Source organism: Musa acuminata, chromosome BXJ1-7 (genome assembly GCF_036884655.1).
Source record: "Musa acuminata AAA Group cultivar baxijiao chromosome BXJ1-7, Cavendish_Baxijiao_AAA, whole genome shotgun sequence".
Classification (NCBI taxonomy): Eukaryota; Viridiplantae; Streptophyta; class Magnoliopsida; order Zingiberales; family Musaceae; genus Musa; species Musa acuminata.
The window spans coordinates 10,168,100-10,179,970 of NC_088333.1; the positions used below are offsets into that span (position 1 = coordinate 10,168,100).

The window sequence follows — 11,871 nt, forward strand, 5'->3', positions numbered from 1 at the left end:
GATTGTCCATTAGATTCCAACGTGTTGGTCCGAGATGGTCGACGCAAACACAAATCAGCTACGCAATTGTACGTGTTGATGAGGATAATACGATGGATCGTAGGTGTTGATGAGGATAATAACTGCGATAAGACTCGCATGACGTCAGTCGTATCAAATAACGCCTCACAGCACCAGGTCAACGCAGATCGGGGCGTCGACCGAGGCACATTAACGCCCTGCTCAAGCTCGGTTCTTTACGTCACGCCAACATCAATGTATCGCTTGCCCCCTACAAGCGGGCACATCAGGAAACAGTAAGCTTCCTTATAAATACCCTCGCATTCTGAACGGAAAATGGGGGAGAGATCAAAAATATTTTTTCATCTGAAACCCCCTTCACATCAACTAACTTGATCGTCGGAGGGGTCGGGTCGAGGATCCCGACCCAACCTTTATGCAAGTGTAAAGCCGGCGACCCCCACGAGACGCGAAGGCTTGTTCCTGCTGGGAGGAGACAACGACACCGTCCCAACCACTGCACCCGACCACCTCGGCGGACTTAAAAATCGGCTCGGAAAGATCCCCCGTCATCCGGATCTGAACCGAGCCACGTCGGCCCAAGGCCACGGCTCATTTATCCCAACAGGTGTAAGCCTAAGATTCAGATGTCATTCTTTCACTTGAGCTGCCCAAATATGCAAGGTGGAGCCCCGAGGCCGCAAGGAGTCTACCTAGGATTTTGATGTCAGATGCACATAGAAACATTCTAAAGCTTTAGTTTCATTACTATTATATCTGTGATATGCGAATGAACCCAAACGCTTTATGGCATCTACCTTTCTCCACTTCAGTAAACCAGCGGCGTCGAGTGGCCACAACCCTACTGTATTGAGGCTGCGAGACTTATTCTGTGGTCTGCAGGTTGAAATCCTCTCATGACCGCACCACCCAACGAGGCTCAGTTGCATCACCGTCATTAGTTGCCGCTCCACAGGTACCACATTGCCATGCACTGCTCCCACTATGTGGATTAAACTAATCCAAGAGAAAGAGAATTGGAGCTTCTCTTGGACGTCTCTATTACAGGTCGATACCCAAGATTGTACTGTCAGTTCAGCATGACCACGAAGTGGGACTTCGGCACTTTCAGCGTGGCTTTTTCTTCCCCCTATATAAGTCTGAAGGGTGCAGTCTTCGATTGCAAGAGAGAAGACAGATCTAAAGGATAGCTGATAGTTGAACAGTTCGGAAGATTTGGATTGTGTTCTTGAGGTTTTACTGGTATGGGGTTCGTCGAGGTGATGATGACGGTGAAGGCTTATGTGCTCATGGTGCTGCTGCAGTTTGGGTACGCTGGGATGTTTGTCATCTCGGTGGCATCGATCAAGCGTGGGATGAACCACTTCGTGCTGGTGGTGTACAGAAATGCCATTGCTGCTCTCTTCATTGCACCCTTTGCACTGTGGTTTGAGAGGTTCTCTCTCTCTCTCTCTCTCTCTCTCTCTCTCTCTCTCCTGGTCATGTCACACACGTGAACACAGCATCAAACCTGTTGTGCACCATCACTCTCTCGTTTTCAGCAAATTAAGGTCGGCTAAACTCCATGACAATGATGGTTCGCCTTAAAGCATTTGGATTATGTTGGAATTCGATCGCAAAGTACCAGCAATGCAAAAAAGACAAAGAAATCATCACTGTTGCTTCCCTTCCATCATGCCTCTCCACTATTGCATTTGCTCATGTTTTCTATCTTCTTCTCCAACAGGAAGACAAGGCCAGAGATGACAGTCATCATCTTCCTCAAGATAGCCGCTCTAGCCCTTTTAGAGTACTGATCATATCTATCTGAAATATTACACCTTGTCATTAATCTCTGTTGACGCTAGTTGTAAGATGATTGACTTCTGATCTCTTCCATTACAGGCCTGTACTTGACCAGAACTTGTACTACATGGGTGCAAACTTAACCTCCGCGGGTTTCGCCTCTGCCCTGTACAACATGATCCCTGCAATTACCTTCATAATGGCCATCGTTCTAAGGTAAATAAATATACGAAGCTCAATCACGTAAATCGTCATCCAAATAAGTTAGCTATCTCAGTTGGAAAATAAGATCTACGCTAACTATCACTCGATCATTGCTAGAATTGAGAAACTAAGGATTAAGAGCCGACATAGCCAAGCCAAGATTGTCGGATCGCTGGTGACCGTAGTAGGTGCATTGCTCATGATATTGTACAAGGGCCCAGTAGTAGAGTTTGTATGGTCCAAAGGGAGAAGCCACCGTGACACAGCAACCAGCCAAAGCAGCGGTAATTGGCTAACAGGCATCTTCTTGCTACTGGGGAGCTGCTTATGCTGGTCTAGCTTCTTCATCTTACAGGTAATGCATGCACCCAGTTGATATCTACAGTGAATAGATATGTCATGTCTCTTGCACCGATTGTTCCTTCAGCTATGGAGGTAATGAACAGAGAGCAATCGTGTCTTTGCAGTCCAATACCTTAGAGACGTATTCTGCGGAGCTATCCTTGACGACGTTGATATGTCTTATGGGTGCGGCGATGAGCGCAGTGGTCACTCTGGCGGTGGAAGGCTTCAGCGCGAAACCTTGGACGATCGGCTGGGACATGCGGCTCGTCACTGCTATCTACTCTGTAAGATCAGATCAAACTCAGGCTAACACACCGTTCATTTACGGAAGATGACACGACTGTCTCATCTCGGACACTGCAGGGTGTGGTTTGCTCTGGAGTTGCCTACTATGTGCAAGGCATAGTGATGAAGGAGAGAGGTCCGGTGTATGTCACTGCTTTCAACCCCCTCTGCATGATCATAACTGCTGTCTTGGGCTCCATAATTCTAGCAGAGGAAATAACCTTAGGAAGGTGAGCGAAAACAACGAAATATGACATCTCTTCCTTACATCTACTACAAACACCAAAGGAAACCATAGAGATACCGATGCTTTTCTCTTGGAAACTTGTAGTGTTATTGGTGCAGTAATCATAGTTGTTGGCCTCTATTCGCTCATCTGGGGCAAGAGCAAGGATCAAGCAAAGCAATCTTCGGAGAGAACTGCAGCCGAAAGAACTCTACAGCTGCCGATCGCTGCAACTGATGCTGGCAAATTTGGATCCAGTGGTCAAGTCAGTCTAATAGAAATAAACGCGCCAAAAAATCCATGATCATCAAAAAGAGATTTTGTTGGCGCAAGTCAACAATCCTCAGGTAGATGTGTTTTCTTCTTGTTTTTGCCTTAATAAAGCTTGTCAGGCACTTGTGTTCATCAGATTTCTGATAGAGTGTCGGATAATGAGTGAGTACATGTTTTTGATCAGGTACATGTATTTCATCTGAATAAAGCATCATATCAGGCACTTACAATCATCAGATTTCTGAGTGAGCGTATGTGATTTAGTAGGGCAGCTTTGCTGTTTTGGTTCTGAATCGGACAAATTGCATGTCATTCTATGTGGCTGGCATTGAGACTCGACCAAAACATGATCGAATCTGAAGGAGACAAAGCCACATGGTAGGAGTTAGGATCGGGTCCCTCCTCCACGTAAAATTGCCTCATTCCCACAACACCACTGACGACGACTTCTCTCGATTGTCTGTCTCTCTACAGACAAACTCGCTTCTTTTCTAAAGGGTGCGAGCTTGCTGTTTTGTTTAGGAGCACTTCATGCCTCGATAGGTTTATTATGTACAGAAATTTCAAGTTATTTAATAGATTCATGAATAGTTGATCGCGTTAAGTTCGAATTAAATGTTTTGTTTATACATATAAATATTCTACTAATCCTTTCTTGCACAAGTAAGCTTGGGGTGAAAACAATCAATAAAATGGTGAGATAGCCATATATCTTTAAGTTCAACCTCGCATAACGTCTGATAATTCGACACATATCTTTATATATAATGATACATAATCGAGCTTCCGATGAACTCTTACTTCGATTCAAAGGTTATTCAATCTTGACTAAACAATTAGTGATATATTGCAGTGGTAAGATACAAGTATATATCAATCAACACGTATCATCGTAATTTAATAGGATTCGATCATCGAATCCAATCTCTCTCTTCTTTTGTATAGCAAGCTAAAAAAAATAAAATAAAAAAGATTAAGATTTATTTTAGCCCATGTGATTTTTGACATCGACCACTTAAATTTTTATGATTTAATTGTGTCTAAAATAATTTTTATATTTTTAAAAATATAACATATAAGTCATTTCCATCAAGTTTGAGTTAACAAACGCCAATTTATAATAAATAATTAATATAATGATACATATAATTTTAATTAAAAAAATAATTAAGATCCATTTTAGTCCTTGTGGATCATCATTTATGCTCTTATAGTTTACTCATGTCTAAAATAACTTATATAGTAACGGCTCCATGCTACTATTAGTAGTCACTTCTATGACAACGCCTCCTCCCGCCATTGATGATGATCTCTTTTTTTAAAAATTTTAAATTATATATCTCATTATATTAATAGTTTATTATGAATCAATATGTCAAATGAATATATTTTAACATCTGTTAATTCAAACTTGACGAGAAGAACTTATATATTATATTTTTAAAAATATATTGATTGTTTTAGACACAAATAAACTATAAAGACTTAAGTGGTCCGAAAATTCTAAAATAAACTTTAATATTTTTTAAACTTAAATTATATATATTATTATATTAATAACTTATTATGAATCAATATATTATATGAATAAATTATAATATCAATTAATTTAAATTTGATGAAAAATATTTATATATTATATATATTTTTTAAAATATAAAAATTAATTTAGATACGAATAAATTATAAGGAGTTAAGTGGTACGACCATTCAGGAGCTTCAACCAAGAGAAAAATAATAACAGATGCTTTTAGCTGTACCACCACGTGTAAGAATTATGCAAAGGCTTCCCACCAACCACTGGTGTTCGTGACTCAACATCTGATCCATCCTCTGTTCCGCGCAAGTTGTCTCCACAAGTCTAAAGTGACAATATATTCCCCATCATTGTTGATGGAAATACAGCAAACTCGGCTCTTCTGTACACCGATCAACCGAGTAAAGCAGGGAGCGATGGAGGCTCTGCTCTCCCAGCTGGCCTTCCTCGCCAACCAGGCTCTCCACGACAAGAACTTCGATCCCTCGGCGTTGGAAGAGCTCTTGGCCCTCTTCGAGCAAGAGGCCTACGCCTCCTGGGCCGCCGAGCACCAGAAGGCCGGCGCCGACGACGCCAAGGTCTCCATCAAAGACGCGGAGGACCACCTCCAGTCCCTCGTGGCCGACTTCAGTGGCTTCCGCCGCCAGGCTGATGAGCCTGCGACGGAGGCCGAGCCGTCGAGCTCAGACCGGGACGGCGACGCGAGGCAGGAGCTGGGCAAGTCCCCCGGCGCGGCGGACGCCAGTACGGCCTCCAACAAGTACGCGGACGCGGCGGTGGCTTCGGCCTTGGCCACCGTGAAGTCCGCTTTTGCTTCCTCGAAGCTCCAGCCCTGATTAGATCTCACCGTGTAGCTGAAAACCAGTGAGCGGCGGCATAAGTCACAGTCTGTGTGTGGTTGCGTGTGTAATTTAGTATCAGCTTGGGTTCGATATGAGATGGCGATGGCGGAGACGAACATTGTTGCGTTGTGGTTCTGCAGTCCCTTTGGATAGCGCGAAAAGTCCAAGTTGCAATGTCCCACTCCCACCGCTATTGCCGTCCTGCATTATTGTAGTGTCGGCCGTCGTGTCGCTTCCTGGAGATCCTATTTACTCGATTGACGATTTTTCCTTTTCTTCTAATATTTTAGCTCTTTCGGGGGTTAAATGATCCACAGGCTTCAAATTGTCACGAAATATACTCGTCATTATTGTAATCCCACAACCTGGGATTTTTGTTTGTTAAATGATGCTATATTGACGCTTTAAAACATTAAATTAATAATCCCACAACTCATATAATAGGCTTAAACAAAGAGATGATCAACACATTTATACGTTTATGCCGTCGCACAAGTTCGAAGAAACAGATCATCTACCACGAGGAAGAAGCACAAGAGCCTGCTGGCGCTATGAGGACGCAGCATAGTCTTTTAAGGCATGCAAAATGACATTTACAGGGAACATTTTACTTGATTTCAGCAAGAAAAATCCTAGAAAATGGTCTTGGCAGACAACACAAATTAACTACCAACAGTATCTCACAGAAGAGTGACTTCTACATAAATCATTTATTACTGGCTTTCGGCCCTGTGACAGAACTTCTGATTGTGTTCCCTCATTAGATGTCATGTCACTCTGGAATTCATAAGCTCGACTTCGAATTGTCGACGAAGCTCAAGAGATCGACGGTAGAGGTTAATATCGAGGCCGTCGACGTTCCTTCCTACACGCGCTTGCAAAATTGCCTGGAAATAATATACAAAAATGAGTCGAAGATCCGAGCTCAAGGCGCCACTGATTATGAAATAGAGAAAGAGCTTCGATAATTCCAAAAGGAATCAATAGCATCTTTCGTACGCTGTCCTCTGGTAAAATGAGGAGTTCCCCAATGAACTGATAATAGGAGCCGATCCGGAAGGTGAGGTCCCTCAAGTGTTGTGTATCGATCTTGAAGCTAACATCATCCTCGGCGATTACCGCTATGGCAGTGTCCACGCTGTATTCTTGTAGCCTACGGAGCAGAAAATTATAGCTTGATTAGCACAGACATCCTAAGGGGCTTCACAAAGATCATGAGAAAGTAATATAACTAGACAAAATTATGAATTGAAGCCTCAGCAGGGAGAAATCAACTAATGAAGAACAAGGAAGATTAACCAGGAAGTTTTTGCCTCAAAAAGTTGGCGTATATAAAGTTGTGTTTTTCCTCAAAATAGAAAAAAAGAAATCAACTCGATTATATAAAGACAGCTGAAGTTTAGATCCAACAGCATTAGGACAAAAGATTTGAGTAACCAGACCTTTAACATCCTACTTTTTACAGTTGACTAAGAAGTTCAAATAACAAAGTAAAATGGTAACAACATCTGTATGTATATATCTTTTTCTTCAAAGAGAGAGAAAAAAGGGAATCGATATATATATATATATATATATATATATATAGTCAGTAGTACATTTTGACCTCAGACGACCACAGTCAAACCATTTTAAGATTCAAAAGAGGCTACTTTAGCATAGAAGGATCACTAAAGAAGTGGATTCAGAATCATTACTCCATTAACAACTTTGATTAGGACAATCAGAAGATGTTCCTTCTTCAGGCCAAGATGTACTGTCACCATGTAAAGATTCAAGTGGAGATCTACCAAGTCTCAGCTAAATCATTTGGATTAAGGGGAGTTTCAATTCTATTTGGACTCAGAGAAAATCTTTGTATTTTCGTCCTTATTTTCAAAGCTAATTTTGGAAGGCTTTTCTAGTCCTAGTTAGAGTTGAAGTAGTGTCCGGGACTTACAATATGAGCATAGCATAAGTTGGGATAATTATTTCTCTAATCAAAATTATATTTCAAGAACTGACAGAGAGTTTTTGTAATGAGGTACGGTTAGCTTTCCTTCCCTCAATTTGTGTATGGTAAGCTCCTACTAGGCCCTACTTTGTTTAGAAAACGATTATTATTAATAAAGAGTGGTCTTGTAAGAAGAATTGAAGTTAACAATCATAGTCATGGTCGGTTCTTCATCCTTTTTCTTTTTCTATTTATCCCTCTTCTTTATATCTGTTTTCTCTCTCTCTTTTACTCTCTCTTGATTCTCTCTTGAAGGACACCTTTTTCACTTAAGGAAAAATATTTAATCAATTCCATCCCTATTCAAATTTTAGATTTGGATTTCTAGGTTTTAACTTATTTTCTACCTTACATCATTGAAGAAATGAAATTTTATTGAGCTGAATTTTGGTACATCAAAAGAATATCAAGTTAGATGCTTGCTCATTTTATTTCAGCCAAATCTGACACAGTTTCACCCATCTATTCACTCTTGTCAGTAACAAATATCAGACTGAAAAGTTCTGCAAGAGGTACAATATTCAGATTCAATCAACCTCCCTATAAATTTTGTTTTTTTCTCTAATAACATATCGAATCACACATCTTCCATGACCATCATCATGGATTGCTACATTGCATCACCATTTATCCCCTCATCCAATTATAAAGATTCAGATGTTTAGTATTACAGCCATGCTTACTAGACATCCAAGTATTCATCAATATAACTGTTAAGTTCTACACCGTTGCCCCCTCAACAACAATCAAACTGCAGGACTAAGAACACTTCGTTAGGTTATAAAATCATTGATGGAGAAGTTATCTAGAATGACTAGCCAATATTGATGATCAACTGGGCAACAATATTGCTCTGATGATTATGCTTGCAAGCCTGGAAGATTGTTAAGATTTGAAGATCAAAGAAGCCTCTCCCATTGTACCAGCAATTTTTTTTTTTAATTACAAGATCTCCGACAACCCTTACTATTCATCACAAGCAAAAGAATGAGTCGAATAAGTTTATGAAGTTGTAGTGGTCAATAATATCTCAACAAACTACACCGAAGAAGAATACTAGTATCATCGGCCTCTAGCATCTTTTGATCCTCCGTTGAGGCAAAACATTAGCTCTTAAACAACTTCCTACCATTTCTCTCTCAAATCTCTTTTAGAGGATACCTCCGTCTTAGAATAAAGAAGGCTGTCCAAAGGAGGAAAAAGATCATAACAATGCATCAAAATCAAAATCGTACCTGCAAAACATATTTTCCTAATAACAACATCGAGTTATTCATGAGCAGAAATATCGAGCATATTCTAAGAAACATATAGCTAAGAAACTGAAATGTCAAGATAGATTTTTTTATCAATTAAGAAGCTCAGTCAAACTTTAGGACCTAGACTTTGGAAATGTCTTTGGCAATAAAAGCAAGAAGCCCTAAACCCATTAAAAACTGAAAAATTAAGTTAAACGAAGTTGTATATCAAAAAAATAGTGTAATTAAGCAATACATGTTTCATATGATGTCTAAATTTCTGATACTCCAAATTTGCACTCAGATAGATTAAAAATATAATAGCTGTTGGGGCTATGCACATTCATAGGTTCACTGAATATAGCATATCATCAGGACTTACTTTCCTGTAACTCGAAGAGAAGCACCTTGATGAAAAAATTGTGAACCTTCTTCTAATTCCTTCAAAATGACTGGTATGCCAGGTCTTATTGAACATGTAGCCATGATTTTGACAACCACCTGCTAACAATTGTTAGACAAGTTTCAAGACATCTAAATGCAGCTCAACACTTGTTACAAAAATTAAGCAGAAGTGACATGGAAATTCAATAACTTAATTTTACGTAGTACACCAGATAAATATGGTTCCCTTGAGTTTGTCAAGCCATATGTAAAACACAATTTTATATCTAATAGCTCTTTATCAAGCATAATATAGATGGATTGACAAACTTGAAGTCTGAACAACTTTTCCATGTTTTTCAATGAAACCAACAAAGAACTACTTAAGTAAACCTCCATTTTCTAAACTTACTATTTAAATAATTCAGCCCCCAGGCCCTCGTCAGAATGCAGAGTAACAAGAAATCTTACCTTGATACACCCATCAAAAAAGATTCTGTTTATGACTTCCACACTTTGATTTCTATACCTTAGAAACCGATAAAGCATCATTGTCTCTGCGGTAAAAATATACCAAATCCCAGCATTCCTATAGATGATTTACCGACTCTATGCATAACATAGATTATCGACCCTTTTACACAAAACAAAATGGCAAAATAGGACAGCACATATCAAATCCTCGAGAGAACATTTTAAATCCATTGAAAGAAATAAAAAAATATTTTTTAATTAAAGACGTGTTGTTTATATTTAGAAGAAATGTCTTTTTAAAGGCCTATAAAGCTTAATATGAAAGAAATATAAATCTTATTATGCAAGAAAAAGGTTCCATAGAATATTCTAACTAGGAAACTTACCTATCAGAACTCAATCTTAGCTAATAAAATCTTCAAAACACTTAAAGACAGATATAAATAAATATTCAAAATTCAAAAAATCAAAAGATAAATCTTCACGAACTTTGCAACAGAACGCACCAAACCACACCCGTCCACTTAAAGAGCACTCGCTATTGAGTTCAAAGGCTAAACTTGTAATCTTCAACAACGTTTATTTCGAATCACATAAAATTTCAAATTTTTTTCGAAATAATTCTTTGTAGATTCCACTGTATGAAAATTATTTCCCATGGTAAACAAACTTGACACTGTGTTAAAAATGGTTTAGAAACAAACATAAAATCTTCAGCTCCCATGAAATTGACAAACTATATCATGTTATAATGAAGATCATCAAATTTGTACATTAGCGGCTCATCTTGAATCCCAGCACGACAAGCAGTCAGTATTTCCATCTCCAATATTGCGTCATCAAGTTCATAAAATTTGACTTCCTCCTATTCTATCTTGATTTGTTGCTTATTACTCTCAGCACAAACAATAGTGGCCAACTCTTTCATTGCTACAAATTCAATAGCAAAAGCGACAACAATTTTATCATCCTTGATTTTTTATTAGTCCGCGTGTATGACCGACGCTGGAGATGGGAGCAGCAGCTCATCCACTCCGCAGTCCAACCACCTCCACCACCATCACCGGCGAATGACTACACGGAGGAGAGGAGGAAAATAGCAGAGAAGAAGAAGAGGAGAAAGGAAGCGGGAGACAATGTACCTGTTCTCAGAAATTAGTCGTCGTCGTACGCTTCGAGCTTTGGCAATAGCTGGAGATTAGGGATGTATAAAGACTCCTCCCTATACTCGCCGGAGCTCCGTTTGGTCTGTGCGGCAGCCGAGGTCTGCGGCCGTCGGCGCCTCGTCCCGGACGCCGCTATCGCAGAAATTGGAGGGGGATTTGCGAAACCTCCTCGTTTCCCATCGGGTTGAAGACCCGGTTGAGAGAGGATCCTCTACAACGAGACTTGTCAAATGAAAAGGTACAATCACATCTCAGCCGTCCAATTATGGCAAACGCGGATATAATGGCCCCTCATATTTAACGTATTGCAGCCAGTTTCAGATTTCCACCATCCGTCTAATTATAATTTAATTAAAATAAACTTACTATTTATCACCTCATTTTACTATTACTATTGATAACTCGTTTTCTATTGATAATTTTTTAAAAATATAATAAAATTTTATTTTACTATTTACAATCATAATATTATCTATTTTATTTTATTTTCCTTACCCTATTTAATCCTCGCACTATCACTACTCTGACTACCGACATCGATTTGATGCCATTCAACCTCACTCATCGTTATCGTTTTGTCATGAACTTAGTTAATTTTACATAAGTCGTATAGTATCTTTACGTTTCAAAATAAAAAAAAGATGAAGATATTTATATTTATTTATAAAAAGATAATTTAAAATTATAAAAAAAATTTAAGATTAGATTATAAATAGTAATAATAAGGGGATACAAATAATAATCTCTTAAATAAAAAATAAAAAGATGCTCTCAAACTTAGAAGTCTTACATTTTCTGGTATTTATGAAATGAGCTCCTATTTCAGATTTTGCATAGAGCGTTTCTCCTTTTACAAATTAAGAGAAAATTTTATTTTATGAATTTTTATTTAAATTAACCCAGATCAAACTAATTATTTTTTGTTTAAACTAAACAAGTGCAAGTCATTAATAAGGATACATGTAGCTCTAATGAACTTTTCTAACAAAAGCATTATTTTTCTGTTAAATTTGACATGCAAATTATTTACATTGTTTCCAGCATCTGATCGATACCCTACCTTGACAAACCAGGTGAAGAAGGACCAAGGAGTATGCA

General features: G+C 38.8%; 3 protein-coding genes across 5 annotated transcripts; 2 read left to right on the forward strand and 1 right to left on the reverse strand.

Moving 5' to 3' along the window:
• The first annotated feature begins 1,168 nt into the window (after positions 1 to 1,168).
• LOC135679925 (WAT1-related protein At1g21890-like) lies at positions 1,169 to 3,661 on the forward strand. 3 transcript variants are annotated; one of them, XM_065193909.1, is made up of 8 exons: positions 1,169 to 1,456; positions 1,748 to 1,810; positions 1,906 to 2,022; positions 2,128 to 2,365; positions 2,478 to 2,639; positions 2,719 to 2,870; positions 2,972 to 3,213; positions 3,324 to 3,657. In XM_065193909.1, exons 1-7 carry the CDS (start codon positions 1,266 to 1,268, stop codon positions 3,168 to 3,170), a joined length of 1,122 nt encoding a protein of 373 aa, XP_065049981.1. In that variant the 5' UTR covers positions 1,169 to 1,265; the 3' UTR covers positions 3,171 to 3,213; positions 3,324 to 3,657. The 3 variants fall into 3 exon arrangements, with proteins under 3 accessions (XP_065049981.1, XP_065049980.1, XP_065049982.1); XM_065193908.1 differs by having other exon boundaries at positions 1,170 to 1,456; positions 2,972 to 3,661; XM_065193910.1 differs by lacking the exons at positions 2,972 to 3,213; positions 3,324 to 3,657 and having other exon boundaries at positions 1,170 to 1,456; positions 2,719 to 2,874.
• Positions 3,662 to 5,092: 1,431 nt separating this feature from the next.
• On the forward strand, positions 5,093 to 5,512 carry LOC135680146 (uncharacterized). Its single transcript, XM_065194132.1, has one exon. The coding sequence runs from the start codon at positions 5,093 to 5,095 to the stop codon at positions 5,510 to 5,512; it is 420 nt and encodes a 139-aa protein (XP_065050204.1).
• Positions 5,513 to 5,956: 444 nt separating this feature from the next.
• Positions 5,957 to 10,920, reverse strand: LOC103991550 (CST complex subunit TEN1). Its single transcript, XM_009411042.3, has 4 exons — positions 10,750 to 10,920; positions 9,132 to 9,250; positions 6,518 to 6,671; positions 5,957 to 6,405 (listed from the first exon to the last, which is right to left on the reverse strand). The coding sequence occupies exons 2-4, from the start codon at positions 9,233 to 9,235 to the stop codon at positions 6,286 to 6,288; spliced, it is 378 nt and encodes a 125-aa protein (XP_009409317.2). The 5' UTR covers positions 9,236 to 9,250; positions 10,750 to 10,920; the 3' UTR covers positions 5,957 to 6,285.
• Between the last annotated feature and the right edge of the window lie 951 nt (positions 10,921 to 11,871).

Bases quoted from the DNA above. Each gene is read 5' to 3' on its own strand.
- LOC103991550 (XM_009411042.3), bottom strand. From the start codon at position 9,235: ATGGCTACATGTTCAATAAGACCTGGCATACCAGTCATTTTGAAGGAA. The intron at 6,672-9,131 runs GTAAGTCCTGAT...TCTGCTCCGTAG, and splicing joins TCTCTTCGAGTTACAGGAAA to GCTACAAGAATACAGCGTGG. The intron at 6,406-6,517 runs GTACGAAAGATG...TATTATTTCCAG, and splicing joins TCATTTTACCAGAGGACAGC to GCAATTTTGCAAGCGCGTGT.
- LOC135679925 (XM_065193909.1), top strand. From the start codon at position 1,266: ATGGGGTTCGTCGAGGTGATGATGACGGTGAAGGCTTATGTGCTCATG. The intron at 2,023-2,127 runs GTAAATAAATAT...GATCATTGCTAG, and splicing joins ATAATGGCCATCGTTCTAAG to AATTGAGAAACTAAGGATTA. The intron at 2,366-2,477 runs GTAATGCATGCA...GTGTCTTTGCAG, and splicing joins CTAGCTTCTTCATCTTACAG to TCCAATACCTTAGAGACGTA.
- LOC135680146 (XM_065194132.1), top strand. From the start codon at position 5,093: ATGGAGGCTCTGCTCTCCCAGCTGGCCTTCCTCGCCAACCAGGCTCTC.